The sequence below is a fragment of the Melanotaenia boesemani genome, chromosome 5 (assembly GCF_017639745.1).
Source record: "Melanotaenia boesemani isolate fMelBoe1 chromosome 5, fMelBoe1.pri, whole genome shotgun sequence".
NCBI classification, from domain to species: Eukaryota; Metazoa; Chordata; class Actinopteri; order Atheriniformes; family Melanotaeniidae; genus Melanotaenia; species Melanotaenia boesemani.
The window spans coordinates 7365484-7384999 of record NC_055686.1 but is presented as its reverse complement, the minus strand read 5'-3'; the positions used below and the strand labels follow the sequence as shown (position 1 = coordinate 7384999).

The 19516-nt window shown below is 36.1% G+C and overlaps 2 protein-coding genes and 1 long non-coding RNA gene across 3 annotated transcripts; 1 reads left to right on the top strand and 2 right to left on the bottom strand.

Moving 5' to 3' along the window:
* The first annotated feature begins 90 nt into the window (after positions 1-90).
* LOC121640166 (roundabout homolog 1-like) lies at positions 91-7570 on the top strand. The gene is made up of 6 exons (XM_041985863.1): positions 91-1941; positions 3478-3519; positions 3611-3883; positions 4151-4399; positions 6930-7064; positions 7309-7570. Exons 1-6 carry the CDS (start codon positions 1911-1913, stop codon positions 7416-7418), a joined length of 840 nt encoding a protein of 279 aa, XP_041841797.1. The 5' UTR covers positions 91-1910; the 3' UTR covers positions 7419-7570.
* A 993-nt stretch (positions 7571-8563) lies between these two features.
* LOC121640233 lies at positions 8564-11354 on the bottom strand. The gene is made up of 3 exons (XR_006010417.1): positions 11282-11354; positions 11117-11185; positions 8564-9628 (listed from the first exon to the last, which is right to left on the bottom strand). It is a non-coding gene; the product is annotated as an uncharacterized LOC121640233 (long non-coding RNA).
* Positions 11355-11425: 71 nt separating this feature from the next.
* Positions 11426-12969, bottom strand: LOC121640320 (high affinity immunoglobulin gamma Fc receptor I-like). Its single transcript, XM_041986030.1, has 6 exons — positions 12936-12969; positions 12784-12846; positions 12302-12568; positions 11833-12084; positions 11639-11755; positions 11426-11448 (listed from the first exon to the last, which is right to left on the bottom strand). The coding sequence occupies exons 1-6, from the start codon at positions 12964-12966 to the stop codon at positions 11426-11428; spliced, it is 753 nt and encodes a 250-aa protein (XP_041841964.1). The 5' UTR covers positions 12967-12969.
* Between the last annotated feature and the right edge of the window lie 6547 nt (positions 12970-19516).

Genomic DNA, 19516 nt, shown 5'->3' with positions numbered 1-19516 from the left:
CCATTTGTCAATTTGATGTCTTGTAAATAATGTTGAATTTTGTAACCAAATTTAAAAAAAACAAAAAAAAACAAAAGCAACCAGTGTCCCATATATATATATATATATATATATATGGGACACTGGTTGTTTAGATGGTTGTGAGTTTGTCTGGTCAACATGCCTGTGTGCATCTTTGCTGTTACAGATTTATTTTCAGACCATTAAAACAAGGTATTGTGGAGGAATATGACAATAAAAAATAAAGGTATTCCTTTAGCAAACATTTGGGAGAGGTAGCAATGTGCAGAACGTCTGCCTTTGGTGACCCTAACAACGGTAAATTCAGCATGTCTTGCATCCTGTCTCTTTTCTGAGAGCTCTCCAGACAGGAAAAGTCATCCTGATTTTGACTCGTCTTATCTCTTGCTCTGTTACTTTCTACATTTATTTTCCTCGGATAATGCCATCCTGCCTTTATTTGCTGAATAAGTGTGTTGATATCCAGTTGTTGGCATTTTACATGGCAAACATAAGTGTCACATGATGCTTGGTGCAAGTTGTAAAGTGTGGTTTCTCAGAGTTGGGACAGTGTTGGGCACTGACAGCTTTAGGAATGTGCATGATGAATATTTCCTTAAAGGTCCCATATTATAAAAAAATCACTTTCTAAAAGTTTTGTAACAGTCATATGTGTCCTCATAGTCTGTGTAAGAGGCCCAAAAATGAGAAAATTCTGTCTCCTCTCTCGCTTGCTCCACTTTGTAGCGAATGTGTACCCAAATGGTTGAGTCTGAAAACTTTCCCTTTGTGACCTCACAATGGGGAATAAACACTCTACCACATAGAGGATACAGCCATTGACCCGCCCCTGGCTAGCTGAGCCTTTAAGGGACCTTTAAAATAAGTTAAAAGCTTTAGTTTTAATATCGTTATCTAGTTACTTGGTCTTTAAGTGCTGGCCATTATCTGCATGAAGAGGCCTTGTAAATGTGTAACTGGGCTTTTGGGATTAACATTAGTTTGTTAGATTTGATTATGTTTTGCTGACTAAATTATCTGAGAAGTCTCTTTTCTTTCTTTTTTTTAGTAACAGTATTCATTTTAATAAAACAAACACTTTTATTGGAAGACCACACCCTGCTTCTGAAATGTAAAAGGGCTTCAATACTGTCACAGAACAGGATGTATACGTTGTACTGTAAAACTCAGCAGTTAGCTTTTCTACGTGGGTTGAAGGCAACACTAAATCTATCATTACAAGCATCTGAAGGCTCATCCTGACGCTGTCCACATTTTAATGAAGCATGGCTTGAGACTGTACCCCTCAGGTTTCATCATGATATCAGTATCTTCACACTGGAGCCAGAGCCTGAACCAACCCTTTGATGGGCCAGAGCGAAGAATCACTCTTCCAGTCTGTCACTAAAGTGTAACTTGAAATAGTCCATCTCAAGAAGATGCTGAGTTGTGACAAAAAATCCAGTTGCAAAACACAACCAAACACACAAAACCCAGTTATGAGTGAACACACACACCAGTAAAGCACCAGGGAGTGTTTGCCAATAGTGACCATAAACATGTTGAGGGTTATGCTGTTGAGCAAATCCATTACCCATGATGCTCTCTGCCAGTCCTTGTGCTTGAAAAACAACATACAACTAACTGCAGAAAACTTCTCTATATGTGTGTTTGCAGCTGTTGAAGCTGACATGGAGAAAGATTTATCCTGCAAAGTAAAACTTGATTCACCTTAACAAGAAAGCTGGGGTTCCAACATGCTTCATCTGCTTTTAATAAGTTAAAAACAGATCTTTCTATTTCTGTGCTGTTTAGTAATGCATGTGGTTTGGCACTAAGGTGTCGCAACAAACTGCACAGTAATCACTCACCAAGGAAAAGAACAGAAAACGTCTCTCCATCCTGACAGCATGGCGGCTTCATTCGTCTCTGCGTTCCTTGGTAAGTCAATGATCATCACTTCCAAACATTCAAACACCACAGCTCTAGCTTGCGCTTTAATTTCTGAATCCTTAAAGAAACAGTACACGGTTTAAACAATGTTTGGATGTACAGGGTGAAAAAGAGGAACAAAAAAAGCTGTAAACAGATGTGCACCAGTCCAAAAGATTCTACTCAATAAAATACTGAAACCTGGTTTTTGGAGATAAATTTCTATTTAATTAAATTGCACATACATTTTTACAGTGCAGTAATGTTTTATATTGATCTTTTCCACAGACTAATTTATAACAGTTTGTAAAATGTATATGTTGAGTTTAATTAAGAGTTTTTTTTTTTAAAGAAAAATCTCACATCATCAGTAAAAATGAGTGTATTTGTTCGCACTAAGAAAACACGCACATATAAAGTTAAAAAAATAAATAAGAAAAATTACAGCAAGTTTTAATTTAAAATATAACCTTTACGATAGTATTCAATGTGAGAGAGGCCTGATGTGTAAAAATGTAAAAACTTAATATTTTCAATTTTATTTAAAAGATATGGTTATAGATTTTAAGGTAGTTTTAAGGTTCCTAGATTAGGATAAACCAGATAGGATAAATGTATGTATATGTGTACTTTATTTTGGGGCCCTGTTCATAAGCCTTTTATGGCTTTTAGGGCTTAACTGTACCTGATTTAACTTAAACATAATATTATACGTCTTGTAAATAAATAAATGAAATGAAACTAAGGAAAGAATATGTTTAAGTTTTTCTTTCCTTTGGACAATAATAAGTTTTTGCTTAAATTAAAGAGTTAATAATACAGTGAAAACAATGAAATGATCAAAACTTGAAACAGTTATTGAATAACAAACACTTATTTTTGGTAGAGATGGCTCAGGCTGGCTTATTTCCACATGTTCTTAATAAAATCCATAATAGTTACTGGAAAGTAAATAGAAAAGCAGGCTGTTAAAAGGTTTATGGATTCTGTGTGTATTGCAGCACAATAAGAAATTTCAAGCTCTAGACTTGAGTTTAAACCATTAATGATATTTTTAAATCTCTTTCTAAGTGGTGTTTGATAAGTTTAGTATCTCATTACAGTTTATATATATATTTTACCTTTTATTTTACATCAGGCCGTGGGATGGCACCTGCAATCTGAGCTGAAGAGTTTCTAATGTGCATTGAGTTTGATTAAAAGGGAATAAAGCTTGGAGCTCAGATTGTAGCACTGAACTTTTATTTTTATCTGAATCCTGCAGATATCTTCAGACAACAGCTTCCTCTTTTCTCTACATTAGAGAATTAACAGAGAATTAGTGAGAACTGAATTCCTTTTATTTTGAGCTTCCATGGAAGCTCATGTATTCTGGCACAGGAAGCATAAAACCACAGAGCTGTGAGGTCTTCCTTCATGATTTAAGCGACAAAAGCAGAAACAAATCAAGCTGAAAATAATCAGACTGTGGGCAGTAATGTTGTGATTAAGATGTGAGTAACTTGATTAAAGTGGACATGATAAACCTTCCTCATCCTCCTGCAGGCCTGGTTGTGCTGCTTCTCTGGGATCAGGCAGCTGCAGCAGGTAAACAACTACTTAAAAAGCTGCTCAGAAACAGTGTTAAAGTTTGCTTTTGTTAATATTTCAAATCCAAAAATGTCCGTTTTCCTTCCAGTTTATCTGAATGTCAGTCCGAACCGTCAGCAGTTTTTCAAGGGAGAGTCCATCCAACTGAGCTGTGGGGTGGAGGGGGGGCAGTCTGCGGCTGGACTGACTCTGAAGAGGACGCTCACTGATAAAACGGAGACGTGTGGAGCTGATAAAGCCTTCAGAAAGTGCAGCGGTTCCACCTACACCGTTTCATCTCTCTCTTCTGAAGACCGAGGAATTTACTGGTGTGAAGATTTGAGCGGAGAGAAGAGCATCAACGTCACCATCACTGTTTCAGGTAGAGGAGTTGGTCTTTGTTCGTTCAGAAGATGACGCCATCTTCTTTCAGCTTTTAAAGAACGTTCCACAAAATAACAATTATTTATGAGATCAAAAAACATTCGTGTAGGAATTAGGCTCCTGGGAGCCACAGTGGCTAAGCATCACCTAACTCAGTTATTATTTGGCCCAGTGTCATCAATATCACATAAAACAATTAAATATTCTGATCAAATGTCAAAGTTCTCAATCTGCTTTTGATCATGATTATGTTTTTTTTTTTCAGATCAGCCTTTCATCATCGAGATCCCTGCTCTTCCTGTGATGGTGGGAAGTAAAGTCGTTCTGCGCTGCAGGATCCGGAATGGTTCCACCACCTCTGTTCACCTTTTCAAGTTTGGTAAACACAACAAGCCTCTGACAGCTGCACCTGTTGGAGAACTGACCATCATCAACATTCAAGAGTCTGATGAAGGTTTCTACTGGTGTTCTGATCATGGGAAGAAGTCGCCATCCAGCCATCTGACTGTCACAGGTCTGAATGCTCAGGTTTCTATTAACTCACTAAATGACGTCAGTTGGAGCTAATTTGCTATGAAGATTCAGCATTTGTGGTGACAGAGGAGTTAAATGTTCCAAACAGAACCTGGAAACAGTTACTTCCTGTACTTTTATTTGATTTCATAGGGCACATTAATGAGCATCCATAAGCAGTGTTGTGCTAGTTACAATAAAAAGTAACTAATTACTTGTTAAAAAAGTACCACAATTACTTAGTTGAATACTTACACCAAAAAGTAATGTACTATGGTTAAAAGTAACTTATTTAGTTAGTTGTGAAAAAAAAATCTTAAAAATTCTCCCATTAATGTCTTTATATTTCTGTACGAAATATAAAACAAACTCAAACATAAAGTAATTTTCTTAACATGAATTTATTTAAGTCAGGCCAGCAGCTTATTTAAAATAAAAAATAGAAATAAAATGTAGGCTAATTAGGCTAATGTAACAGCTGCATGTTGTCCCCCTGTATCTCTCTGAGTACTCCGGCTGCTTCCCACCGGGCTCTGGTGACCTGTCCAGGTGTGCCCTGCACTCTTACCTACTATAAATGTTGTTGCCCAGCATGGTGAGCCCTCCGCTATATTTCTCTTACTCTTTATATTTTTTTATTTACATATTCCCTTAGTTATTCATGGGCATTGTTACCGTGTCTGTCAAGTGAAGTTGGAACTGGTTGGGACGACCCTGGTAACTAAGGAAATGAGCTGTGAAAACTAGTCCCTGAAACAAAGAACTCTTGTTTTCACATTTCCCATGCAAATTCCACCTAAGAAAACAAGACTGATCAAATTTAGAAGTGACTTCACAGAAAAATAAGCCCAAAACGCAGACCTGGCAACATCGCCCATGTTGTGCTGCATCACCGCTGTAAACAGGAAGAAGCTCACAGCTGCAGTAATTTAGCTAGTAACGGACAAACGCACCATAGGGTAACTAAGTTACTTCATTTAAAGAGTAATGCATTACAGTATTAGTTACTGACAAAAGTAACAGTGTTTGTACCCAACACTGTAAGCAGCAGATGTAAAAATTATAGCTAACAAGCTCATTTAATAATTTGCAAACAATATTTTTTTCCAAGATGTTTTTTTAAACAATATCTCAGCACAGAGACATTGTTCAAGTCTACATGTCATACGGGAGTGTTATTTTTAACCATTTTAATCATCTATAGTTTTTTAAAAAAAAATTAAAGCAATATTTCTAAAAATTTTGAACAAGTACAAATATGATTTGCACTGAATAGTGTGTAGCACATTAGCTGTCATTTTCATTAACTCTTGTCCTGTAAGACTCCACTTTAAGGAGGAAAGAGATTTCTAATTCCTTGTAACACTCTTTCCCAGTTGGTTCAGGCTCTGATGTGAAGATACTGAAATGGTGATGAAACTTCTCCATCCATACAAACTGCCATAGAGGTTTATCAAAACTTTTGTGTTTCCATTACTTTCTTTTCAGTATTTAGGTTTTGCACAATTCTAGGTGTAATGGAAACACAGCAAATAGCCAGAATTGTTATGTCCTTTCAGTATAGTGCTAGGATGTATCACCATTTAACACTGAAACACATGATGGGTATGTTAGACTTAATTTTATTTGTAGAAGATTAATCTGAAATGACTCTACAGAACAGAAGTTCAGACATGTTTAAGTTCTTGTTATCAAGATGCATGCAAAAAAAAAAAAAAAAAAACTACAGGTAAAACTACAGTAAAAAGTTATAACAGAAAATTCCTTTGAATTCTTATGGTACTTTTGGTCCTAATTTTTATTTATTTATTTTAATTATTATTATTTTTGTACTTTTCTTAGACTGTTCAATATTTATTTATTTATTGTTTTTTTTACCAGGTTGATTGGTTGATTAGGTAACTCTATTTATTTGACTATCATATGTTGATTGAGCCAATTCAACTGACTTTTAGGATTTTCTAGGTTGGGTTGCATGACCTAGATGAACGAGGACTGACAGTGTGACACTGGTTATAAAGAAATGTAGTAAAGTCATATTTTCCAATGCACCCTACTATAACTGGACAAGGCTTCTATGAAAATTGGTACATTACATCAATTTTTATCTTTTCAATCCGATTTTTAGTTGCTAATTTCTAAACTGAACAGAAATAAAAGCCGTTATCATTAGATTTTACTGGGTTTTTTATTTTGTGAGGCCTTTAGACGATCTAACATTTTACCACCGGTATTTCATCTTACTTTGAAGCTTCAGATGAGTAAATTTCTTGAACAATCAACTTGGCGATCTGTCAGAAATCTTAAAAATGTAATGAAATGAAGCATATTTAATCCCAGAAGGGAAACCAGACATAAAGGATGTTTGACTCCATCCACATCTTACATTTTACTTACAATCACAGGCTTTCATTTTCTGTAAATCCTAATATTTTATTCTAAAGACATTTTGGTGTTATTAAATAAATTCTGTTGTATGTAAAACATATTAAACATGAAAGTAAATTTTAGCATGTTTCTCTCTTCTGCAGTCTTTCCTATATTCTCCCCTCCACCCATCACTTCTGCTTCCAGTCTTCTCCAACTCATGCGCCACCTGGTGGTTGTCGGCCCGTTCTGCATCTCTACTGCTCTGATGATTTCTTTATTCTGCTGCAAGAAGACGGGTTAGTTCTGTGTCCTCTGCTGTGGCATGTTTATTTTATTATGACTTCCAGCTTTAGCTCAGAACCTTGTAACATTGATGCTGAAATTAAAGCTGAATTACTTTCTACTAAAACATATCCGACCACATGGTTGGAATCAGTGGCAGACATTTGGGAACATATTTTAAGAGACTAACCTAAAACGGACAGAGGCTAAAGCTTGATCAGTTTTCTCATATCAAACTTTTTTTAACTTCCTCCACAGAAAAGACACTTGTTGCCACGGTGGAGATGGAGGAGGGTGCAGAGCGTGATGAGGGAGCCACATACGACTATATTGACAGCGCTGCAGTCACCACAGAGCACTTTTTCTGAGAAGAAGGAAGTGTGTGTGTGTGCGTCTGTGTGTGTTATAGTGAAGCTGCGCTGCTATAATCAAATACCTGCTTTATACTGCACACACACCTTGTTAATATAAAAAGCAAATACTATAAACTAAATGTTTTAGCTGATGTGATCAATTACTTACCTGCAAAATTGTTTGTTTCTTTAATATATATTTTATTTACTTGATTTAGATTTTTTAAAACAGAAACAAAGCAATAACTCCCTAACCCCCCTCATACCCCGAATAAATAGAAATGAAGAATAATGTCTAAGTATCAAGGTGAGTGTCTTATTTATTTATTTGTATTTATTTATGTATAATGGAACGATGCATAATAATGAACATGCACACGTAATTACAGGCAAGGCTAATTTCCATCTTTAGTCCCGTCAGGTGCTGCAAGAACAGGTTGGAAAGTCGTCCCAAAACTGGTTAAATTCTTAACAGTGTCGACACATTTCATGGATGATGCAGGAATTCTGGATGTTCATGCGTGTGAGTAGAGGATAATTGGCTAAACTGTTGGGAAGGATCCTCGGTTTTGACCTTGCTGTCCCTTGTTGGTGGTCAGTTCCTGACCACATCTTCTTGCAGAGATTATTGTCTAATAGCCGTGGACTGAAGAAGACACTCCTTATTTATCTTATTATCTTTTGTCATCGTGCCCAGTATCAGCATGGTCTCTGTCTCGGTATCAGCAGCAAACAACCTTGACTGCCTGGTTCAGGCCTCCTGACCCAAGCCTCCCTACCCGGGATGAATGCTCTTGCTCGGCTATTTTTCCAGTAAACCCGGCCTTCTTAATCAATGTTATCAGTCCAAAGTTACACAAGACTGAGAGCTGAAGACCTGCTACTGTTCACAGGTTTACACTCTTAATAATACAATGGACATATTGAGCCCTTTATCTTAAGTTGTAATGATGGAGAAAACATAAAGCCATCTTGCATAAAAGCCTGTAACAGTTCATTAGCAGGCCAAAGCTAGCAAGACAACACAGTACATACAATGCAATTTAAAATCAGTCAATACCAAATCTTCATACAATATGATAGAAAATGAAACAATAATCAGCTTTGCTACAATAAACAATAAAAAGACTTTAACTTTGTTGTGCTGATTCTCACCTTTCCACCTCTGGATGCAACTAGTCGCCTTTGGAACTTGCCTGGTTCACCTGCTTTGATTTTTTTTAATAAGTGGGGTTTTTTCCAAGAAGGATTTTACAGACCAGGATAAAATCTGCATATTTAATAATGTTTTCCAACTTAATTAATCATGTTTCTTTAAGATGATGATGAGTTTTTTTTTTTTATCTGAAATTTTTAAAGCTTTTTGAGTCAACAAAGCTTCATTGTTTCCTGTACATCCACGAATCCCTCTCTCTACATTCTCTGTACATTAACTGATGCATAAACAATAATAAACTGGTGATGTGTTGCTATGTGCAGCTTCATCAGTCCTCTGTCTGAACTGTAGATCAAACTGTTATTTCTAGTAAAACAAAAACAGTCCTGGTAGTTTTTCACTTCCTTTAATCAGTTCTTCAAACATAGACGTGGACGTGTTTATGGATGCATAATTTTCCACACGCTGCTGAAATGAAGACCCTCTGTGGAAGCTGTTACTTCCACAGAGGGAATCTTCTTTGGCTTCTTGGTTGATTTCTCTTCTGCAGAGTAAAAGTTCACCCCGACCACTTCTCCATTACGTGTTGCATCGGTCCTGTACTTTTATAGCCACAAAAAACTGAGTGTAGTCTTTTCTTTATCAGTGTGTTTTAAAAGTTAAAAGTGGTTCACACATTAGATTGATCCCCTGACGAAATATATAATTAGAAATACAGAAAATTAAGTGTTTTTACAGATTTAAGACATTAATTTGATTCAGAAATGAGAACTAAAATGTATTGAAGAAAACGTGTGTGAACAAAGACTTCCTGCTTACACAGACGCTGCACTGGGCATCACCTGGTTTCATCCTATAAAACACAGTTTAAACCCCAAAGTAACAAATGATTTAATGCTGTTTCTGGTAAGAGTGGAAGTATACTAACATATTTATAATATAATGTATAGTTTCATGTAAAATAGACACACATTTAATAAATCTGTGCAGGCTTGCTCTTAGATGATGGAAGAATAGATGGGATCCTCCTCTGGACATGGCTCGATGCTGGTTGTGGGAGGGAATGGATCTGGAAAACCACATATCATTTTAATATGTCTCTGCACTAAAACAACATCATGCTGCAGCTCCCAGATTGCAGTATAAAGACGTACCAGCAGCAGTTTTGTTTGCAGCCCTGATGCAGGTTTTGAAGGACTTTTTGTTTCAGGTATTTTGGTTTCAGAGGATCACATTCTTCCTCTCACTGCTCCAAACTTATTAGGAAGTGGGAAAATGTGCCATTTGACACATTTAAGTCAAATCTGACATCAGTATATGTAAATAATGTCAGAAAAAGTTATTTTTTGAGGAAAGCTAGACTTTAAAAAGTTAGTTAAAATTGCATTAGATTATTATTTTGTATTTTTAAGTTGGACTGAAGACTCAAGAGAATTTCTCAGCTTCATACGTTAAATGTTAAATAGGACTAAAACTGGCCCAAGAGTTCGGAGCATACATCCCATTTTCCATCCCTGGACGACAGAAAAGACGCAACATGATTTAACAGCTAGCTAGGTTATTTCTTAGAGACACAACAGATCAACCAGAAGAAGCCCAACTGGCTCTCAGAGGGAATCTTTTCACCTGTTGTAGAGGACTGGTGGAGGTTGGGTCAACAAACCCTGATGTGCTTGTTTACGGGGATGAAGGGAGAAGTTTAGTTAAATGGTCCAGTCCTGCTCGACTTACCAGCAAACCTAAACATGCTGGATGGTTTAAACAGTCAGCCAGTCATGTTAACCCCTTAATGCCTGAATTTATCCACAATTATGGAAAAACAAAATCAATAAGGGGAAATTTAGAGGGAGAAAGAAAATAAAAACAATGGAATAAAAGAAACTACAATAAAATATTAAATAAATTAATAACAAATAATAAAGATAAAATATAAATAAATAGTATAAAAAATGCGGAAAGGAGCAAATAAATGAATAAAATAAAAAGGTTGTATTAAAAAAGAAATTAAATAAAGGCTAGAAGTGTTTTTTGCAAAATAGCGACATCAGTCATCAAGAGGTTAAATCTTTGTTGCTGAAGGCCTTCACACACCACCTCTTTATCTGTTGTCATGTGATGGTGGATGTAAAAATTTATCCAACCGTTAGTTTATAGTTGGGAGGCTGTGTAACATGTAAATAAAATAAATAAAATACTATGAGTGAAAAATCTCATAAATCCATACTTTAGAGCCAACAGAACATAAATGATGGCGTTCCTACAGATTTAATTACCAGACTGGAGATCCACCGTGTCTCCTGTTTGTTTTTACTATGATGAAGAAGTGAAAACACCACAAACTTCTCTTTCTTTTCGCTCTATAATGTAAATATCTAAAATGGATGAAATCCCTGTAGGGAGTGGATCAGTCCTCTGTGGATTATAGTTTCTACAGGATGACAAAAATAAAGATTTGGTGTGAAAAGACTTCATAATGTAATAAAAATTCATCATTTTAATGTGTATTGGCAAATAATAAAAAACAATAAATAAAGCAGCTGTAAAATAAATAAAGTACCTTTCTTCTTCTTCTCCTTTGTAACGGCAGCATATGTAACACAGTCTGGATTATTATCATTGTCTCCACCTGATAATAAAACATAAAGAAAATTCAACTTTATAGCTTAAATTTCATTGAATTTTTAGGTAGTTTTGTTGCATATAATTCGGGGATAAAACCCACCCTCCTTCCTGCTTTGCTTTATAACAGCTGCATAAGCTCCATGGTTTGGATCCGTCTCTGTGCTCTCCTTCCAGACTACATTAAGATAAAAAATACAGGTATGCATATAAAATTCTGGCACAGTTTCATTTAGACTTGTTGTTATTAACCTCCTGAGACCCAGAGTCCTACGAGGACATTAAATATTTGCTTGTCTGCAACAGAACACTAAATTCTGTGTAACTGGAACCTGTTGAACACTTACTGAAGAGATTGTGTTTTTCAGTTTAAATTATGTTCATATCTACATCATTAATATTAAATAATCTAAATTAAACAGATGTGTATAATCAGAAGCCAGAAAACGTGATGCAGTACCTATGAGTCTCCTGAGGAGAAGCAGTCCCACCACAATCACCATCACCAGGACAGTCACCAGTACACATATCAGGGTTACTGGGGTGCCCCCGTGTAAACTAATCTCTTCATAGGATGCTGAAAGAGTTTAGACATGAATATATCCGATAATTTAAAAACACACACCCACATACTGTTAAATATAATCCCTTTACCTGGTTTAGAAACAGCCAACCAGCTCTCTGGAGACTCTCCTGATCCAGAGATGCTGCACCTGTACCGTCCTTCATCAGACTTGGAGACATTGTTAATGGTCTTCTGGCTGTAATATCCAGTATAAAAATGCTGACCGTCTCTGTAGAAATCAGCTATACGTGCTGAGTTATTTTCATTCTCAAGACAATAAAGAATCACATCAGATCCTTCCTTCACAGGCTGGGGAGGAATTACCAGGATCACATGACCATCTGAGGAAGAGCACAAAGTCAGTTTAATCACCTTTTAACTCAACACTATCGTCATGCTGAAGGATATAACAGTTCAAAAAAGCTATTAAACTCAAGGTTTATTTGGTTATTAAATATTAAACTTTCTGCCAGCCAAAGTCTGAAAATGACACCTGGAAAGATAATGTTGAAATGCTGTGTCATCATTTTACCATTTTTAAGCATTTGTTCAACATACCAGTAACAGACACGTTAACAGCATCACTCTTTTCTGCCTCTTCATTTTCACACCAGTATGTCCCACTGAGGCTCACAAGGGCAGGAGAAATCCTGCAGGAAGGAGCTGCAGCGTTGCATGCTTCAGGTGAATCTGCTGGACTCGTTTTATGGAGCTTTCTCATCACTTTCCATCCAGCGGTGCCATCAGTCTCCTCACAATGCATAACGAAGGACTCGTACAGGAAGAACTGAAGCCTTTCTGGGGAAACGTGAAGCAACGCTGCATCTAAATGCAAAAAATAAACAAATAAACTGAAAAAGATCACTGAAACAGCGCAACTAATAAAAAAAAAGTCCATTAATAAAATTGATTCCATGAATGTTTTCAAGACATTTTAACTTGTGCTTTCTGCAGACATGTTTAATGATTGTGTTTTTTTATTTCTATAATTCTCAGACGCTTCTCAAACTTTTTATTAGCATAAACAAACTACTACTCACCAGCTTTCTGACTGAAACAACCGTCTTCATGTTGTGCCGCCAGCAGGATAAACACATGCATCACTGCAGAGAGATGTGAACGAGTCGACCTCCATGTTATCGCTACAAAAGATAATAAATAAGAACTGCTTAGAGAAGCATAGACTACTCACACATGTGGATGCAGAGAGCTGTGGCCTCCATGACTGCTGCTTAACTCTGACCATCTTGCTATCACACATCATGAAATGTGTGGTGAGACCTCCTCTTCCTGTTTGAATCATTTCTGTTGTTGATGCAGCAGAAGGAGGGAACTGATCTAGAAATGTCTGTGTGAGACTTGGCTGCTGTGACTATAGAACAAAACCACACATGGCAGAAAATAAGCTCAAACTTCTTGAATTAAATAGTGATTGTTGTGTAAAATCTGCATTTAGACCAACAGTTGCAATCTCTAACAATGGTTCAAGATACCACGTACATATGAAATTGGAGCTTTGCAACAGATTTTTAACTATGCAAGTATGGAAAAGGCCGGTAACGTGCAGTGTTGCCAACGTAGTGACAGTGTTTAGCCAGTTTTCAGAGCCATCTAGTGACTCTTTAATAGAAGCAACAAATCTAAAGACTTTTTCTGGAGTTAGTAGAGACTTGTGGAGACTCTGATGTAGCTCTAAATCAGGTTTAAATATATTAGATATATTGTTAATTATATATATAGCTTTTATATATATATATATATATATATATATATATATATATATATATATATATATATAGTGTTTACTTCTATAAGATTGAATTTTAGGTTAATATATCACAAACTATATATTAAATTATATAATATTCCACGATAAACTATTTATATCTATATATTTTTTTCTCCTGCCATGTGCACCAGTCCGCCTTTAAATGTGTTTTGAGTCAATGATAATTTATGAAGGAAAAATACATTAAATGAGCCACCTGCTGGCAGCAGTAGGTACTGCACCAAACTCTGAGCTTAGAGCTGAAACGGAGACTCATCAGACCAGGAAACGTCTCTCCATCTTCTGGTGTGTCTGTGTTAGTTGTTGGATGTGTTGTGTGTCTCTTCTGCCAGAAAGTCACTTAAATCCCATTTTTTTTCCTCATTCTGTTGCTTAGTTTGAACTTTTTGATCACACATGACTGCATGTACTGAGCTGACATGTGATTGGCTTATTAGCTATTAGCTGTTAAGTGTATGTCATAGTTGCATCAAGTTACATCAAAAATAAATAAATAATGGTTGAGGTGAAATAAGGACACAGTAGAATGTTCATTCTTCTTTAAAAGAGAAAGCTGACACAGAAATAATGAGATCAGCAGTTTTCTGATGTTTTGATAGAAAAACATATATAATCCAAACAGCGAGCAGGACTTTAAACACAGATCTAGTTTGACTTCAGCAGTCAGTCAGCCATTTTTAACCTCCTCACCTTGTCACCAAGACTTTACAGAAATCGAGCTAAAATTAGTTTCATGATGACGACACTATGCCACAAAGCTGTTGAGACAAACAAGCAAAGGTCACGCTGAGAAAGGAGCAACCAGGAAACAGATGAATAAAACGATCATAAACTCTGCTGGACTTTACCTGCTTTGATCACAGATCATCAAAAACCTTCCTCCACGCTCTCCACAGGTAAACTTTAGATAATTCAATTACTTTACACATATCCTGCTTGTTTGTCAGACAAAGGGAATTGTTATGTTTTTATTTCATGTTTTTAGGTAACCAGCTCTAATTGCTTGGAAAGAAAATAACTGCGTGGATTTACTTTTCTTTGTACAGTTACTCACCAGATACTACTAGATTCTAACCAATGACTTTTTATTTTACTTTTAGTATGGTGTTCATACTGTGTTCCAAGTGAATTTATTATGCAATAATAATAGAAATCCTGGTTCTGATACATTTGTTGGCTTTAATTTACATCAAGATTAAACATTTAGTCCTGTAAACTACCATTTATTTTGGGTCAGAAGGCAGACAAATGAGGCAAAAATAGAAAATAATTCCAATAATTTAAGATTAAGTTGGGATTATGATTTAAAAAATGACATGTGGATTAATATCAACATATTTAACTGGAATATTTATGTTTTTGTTTCTTCTCTTTACTGCTGAATTTGAGTGTGTGTTAATAATTAAACTGCAACATGTAAATGATAAACCCTGTGTCTGGTTCTGGCTCCTCACCAGGTGCTTTTCCAGCTGAAATGGATCAGTTCTGGTTTAAACCTAGACCCTGTTTTTTCATAGCCTTGGCTTGCATCCTTGGTGGACTTTGGATTTGGAAATACAGAAGTAAGTTACAGCTTGTTGATGGTAATAATCATCAAAAATCACTAGAAAGACACTGACTTACACAATAATGCTGTTTCTGTGTCTCTGAATTGTTAATCCTTTCTTGCATTTACATTAATTTAAGACGTGTTTTCTAGTAAATGCATTAATTAGGATAACATTAATGAGTCATATACTGAAAGAAATAGATAAAAATGTTTCATGTATACTGCATAAAAGTACATTTTCATTGCCAAATTTGCTTCGGTGATGAACAGGAAAGAAACTAATAGAGCTTTATTTTATTTAAATTATATTTTCTAAAAATATATAATATTTCATAAATATATTTATAGAATGGCTCAAATACAATTAGAAATGAACTTCAGAAGCAAAATGGAAAACTAAAAGTGAGTTAAACAGGGTGAAGGAAATACAACATGACTTTTACTGCAGTAGAAGAACACATTTTGGTGTTTCTCTATTGTCTGTCTCATGTTCTTTATTCCTTTTTTTTCTAACCAGGTGACATATCTGAGCTGCAGGAACAAAACAAACTACTTGAAAGTGAGTTAATCCAATATATAATGAATATATATATATATACATATTTCCTGAAAAAACAACAAATGGAACTGGAGAGCCAGAGAGATCGACTCTGTGGGGAACTTCAGGACGTGGAGACGGAGATCAAGAAAAACAAACTGGAGCTTCAGTCTGTGGAGACAGAAATAGCAAAGACAGAAACAGAGTTTGATAAACCGGAGGAATTATTAAAACGAAAAGAAAACCTTTTAAATTTTCTGTGGAAATTAGACGAGAAAAAGAGAACATGTGAGAGACAATTACTTAACATAGACAAGCTAGCTGAGCCTTTAGAGACTCAGGTTCTAAGAACAATAAATTAAAACCAGGATGTTTCATTTACATGCCGTAGCCTGACAGATACAAAGACAATCACATTTATTCCTGTCTAAGGTCGTTTGGCAAGACCCTTAATACTACTAACATTTATAAGTTGCGTTGGATAAAAGTGTGTGTTAAATGAGTGTATTGTAATGTCTTGTTTTTTTGCACATATTTACAAAGAAAGCCAGAAATGACCAAAGTTCTGTAGAAATTAACCCACAAAACAGTAAAAAGATCAGGAAACATCAGTGAAATGAATTAATTTTTCTCTACTAATCATCAGATCATGAATATTTTATCATCTTGTTTTTATTCACCTTTTTAGGAACATGTATGTGACACAACAAAAATATTATATTCCCATGTTGGGTTCTGTTATTTGACCAAACAGCAAACAGTGACATCATCTCTCCCAAGAGAACAGGAAATGGAGTTTTACTGCCACCTAGTGGTTATTTTAAGATGCCTCAAATGCATTAAACAAGGGGTCTTCAACAGGATGTCTAGAGGTACTACAGGGGTCCTGAAGCTTTCGGCTGATCAGACATTTAGTGTTAAATTCATTTTTTTTTTATATTTTCCCCTCAAATTTTGATACATATTAAGTTGAATCCAACTTATTTTAGTCAATGGATAAATGGAGGCAGAAAATGTTATCTTTCAGTAAAAAGATCTTCAGCAACATTCAGGAACTCTCTCAAGCTGAACACCAGTTCATTCCCAGTAGGAGACTAACCTAGACCTGTCCTCCCACACCTCCTGCACACGAAGAGGAGGACCCACCACTAGACTGTTACATGCTGGTGGGGTCTGGTTCCCCATTACTGGTCTAGACACTAGAGCCTCTTCAGTTACCAGCTGACTCAGATCCAAGACACAAGGATCCACACTGCATCCTCGTTTGAAAAGAGGATTCCTTGTTAAAATAAATATACACGAAGAATTTAGCAAAATTTACAAAGCAAAAAAAACAAACAAAAAAAAGAACAAAACAAAAACAATAGAAAATGATTCCATATAATTTAAGATTAAGTTGGAATTATAATTAAAAAAATTACATATGGAGTAATGTCAACATATTTAACTGGGATATTTGTTTTTGTTTCTTCTCTTTACTGCTGAATTTGAGTGTGTGTTAATAATTAAACTGCTACATGTAAATGATAAACCCTGTGTCTGGTTCTGGCTCCTCACCAGGTGCTTTTCCAGCAGAAATGGATCAGTTCTGGTTTAAACCTAAACCCTGTTTTTTCATAGCCTTGGCTTGCATCCTTGGTGGACTTTGGATTTGGAAATACAGAAGTAAGTTACAGCTTGTTGATGGTAATAATCATCAATAATCACTAGAAAGACACTGACTTACACAATAATGCTGTTTCTGTGTCTCTGTATTGTTAATCCTTTCTTGCATTTACATAAACTTAAGACGTGTTTTCTAGTAAATGAATTAGTGAGGATAACATTAATGACTCATATACTGAAAGAAATAGATAAAAATGTTTCATGTATACTGCATAAAAGTACATTTTCATTGCCAAATTTGCTTGAGTGATAAACAGGAAAAACTAATAGAGCTTTATTTTAATTTAAATCATATTTAATAAAAAATATATAATATTTCATAAATATATTTATAGAATGGCTCAAATACAATTAGAAATGAACTTCAGAAGCAAAATGGAAAACTAAAAGTGAGTTAAACAGGGTGAAGGAAATACAACATGACTTTTACTGCAGTAGAAGAACACATTTTGGTGTTTCTCTATTGTCTGTCTCATGTTCTTTATTCCTCTTTTTTCTAACCAGGTGACATATCTCAGCTGCAGAAACAAAACAAACTACTTGAAAGTGAGTTAATCCAATATATATATGAATGTGTATATATATATATGTATATATATATTGTTCTGTCCCCTGCGTGCGTAGCTCTCCACGCAGTGACAGACAGCTAAACAAGGGTAAGCAGGTGTACTAGGCCCTCCAGAGCTGAATGATGATTGAGACGTTGAAGTAAAGTTCAATAGTTTTACTTGTCCTTTGCATCCATTCTTTTTTCTTTACATGCTTTTCCACATTCTTCGTGCTTACATTTTCTTCTTGTGAAACTACAACAAACAAAAGAAATCTTTACTGCACAATTATCTGTAACATTATCACTTGCTTATTCAATTTTTATATGTGAAAGCAGAAAGCCATTATAAATTCTAATGCATACCAAATAGGGACAAAATATACATCTTTATCTATTCCCAATATCACGTATGGCAAATATACTTACAAACAAAGCTTCTCTGAGGCTCAACACAGGCAGATTGCACATGATTCAGCAGAGGCTCGACTGAAGCCTCCTGCTATGCCAGACCTTGGTTCAAAATGGCAGGTCTCACCTAAGACTAACCATGTGACCCAAGCTGAGCAATAGAGAAACAGCAAACTGAAATGAGCTGTCTGCTTCCACACTGCCACTGGGTAGTGCTAAACATTTCACCTACATTAAACATGTAACATCACACTCCCCGTCTGGTATTGCCTACAATACCACTATTAACTAAGCAAGTCTAAATATAAGAGAACATGAAAGTTACTGATCATGGTAAGACTTAAAAAGAGATGAGTACCACAACTTCAGTTACAGGCCTAAGAAAGGTTTTAACTATCCCACTTTTTGTGACTCTTAACTCAAGTTTTCTGACTTTTCCATCACTGTCAAGATGAGCCTTGGTGACAAGAGCCATGGGCCAATCATTTCTTGAGACCTGAGAGTCTTTAAGCAACACCAAGTCCCCTTCCTTGATGTTTGGCTGTGAATCTTGCCACTTTTTGCGACTTTGAAGAGTGGAGAGATATTCCTTTCTCCATCGCTCCCAGAAAACATTCGCCAAGTGTTGAACACGTTTCCATTGTTGGCGATGTAAGTCAGCATAGTCAAAAGATCCTGATGGAGGAAGAGGTGTACAGATTTTCTGTGACAATATCATCGCTGGAGTTAGAAGAAAAGGAGCATCACTTGACACAGATGTGAGGGGCCTTGCATTTATTATGGCAGACACTTCAGCCATCAACGTTGAAAGCACCTCATGGGTAAGATTAGAGGGGCTGATCTGTGTAAGCATGCCATCGAGAATCCGTCTGGAAATCCCAATCATTCTTTCCCATACGCCTCCCATGTGTGAGGAGTGGGGTGAGTTAAACAGCCAAGTACACCCCTCTTCACTTAAGTACTTGGAGATGCCAGTTTCATCTCGAAGGAAGTGTAACTCTCTACAGGCTCCTTTGAAGTTTGTACCACAATCAGAACGGATAATCTTCACCGGACCACGCACTGCAAAGAAACGGCGTAGTGCGTTGATGAAACTTGATGTATCCAATGATTCAATCACCTCAATGTGTACAGCCCGCACACTTAGGCATGTAAAAAGTACCGCCCATCTTTTACTATTTGCTGCACCACCTCGAGTACGACGAGTAGAGATGCTCCAAGGGCCAAATATGTCCAGACCCACATTAGTAAAAGGGGGTTCTGTGCTGGAACGA

What these genes read in the sequence shown, in the direction of transcription:
- LOC121640166 (XM_041985863.1), top strand. Translation starts at nt 1,911, where the DNA reads ATGGCGGCTTCATTCGTCTCTGCGTTCCTTG. An exon ending in ATTCGTCTCTGCGTTCCTTG is followed by an intron (nt 1,942 to 3,477) that starts GTAAGTCAATGA and finishes ATCCTCCTGCAG; the next exon opens with GCCTGGTTGTGCTGCTTCTC. An exon ending in GGATCAGGCAGCTGCAGCAG is followed by an intron (nt 3,520 to 3,610) that starts GTAAACAACTAC and finishes TTTTCCTTCCAG; the next exon opens with TTTATCTGAATGTCAGTCCG.
- LOC121640320 (XM_041986030.1), bottom strand. Translation starts at nt 12,966, where the DNA reads ATGGAGGCCACAGCTCTCTGCATCCACATGT. An exon ending in TGTTAACGTGTCTGTTACTG is followed by an intron (nt 12,085 to 12,301) that starts GTATGTTGAACA and finishes GCTCTTCCTCAG; the next exon opens with ATGGTCATGTGATCCTGGTA. An exon ending in GTTGGCTGTTTCTAAACCAG is followed by an intron (nt 11,756 to 11,832) that starts GTAAAGGGATTA and finishes AAACTCTTTCAG; the next exon opens with CATCCTATGAAGAGATTAGT.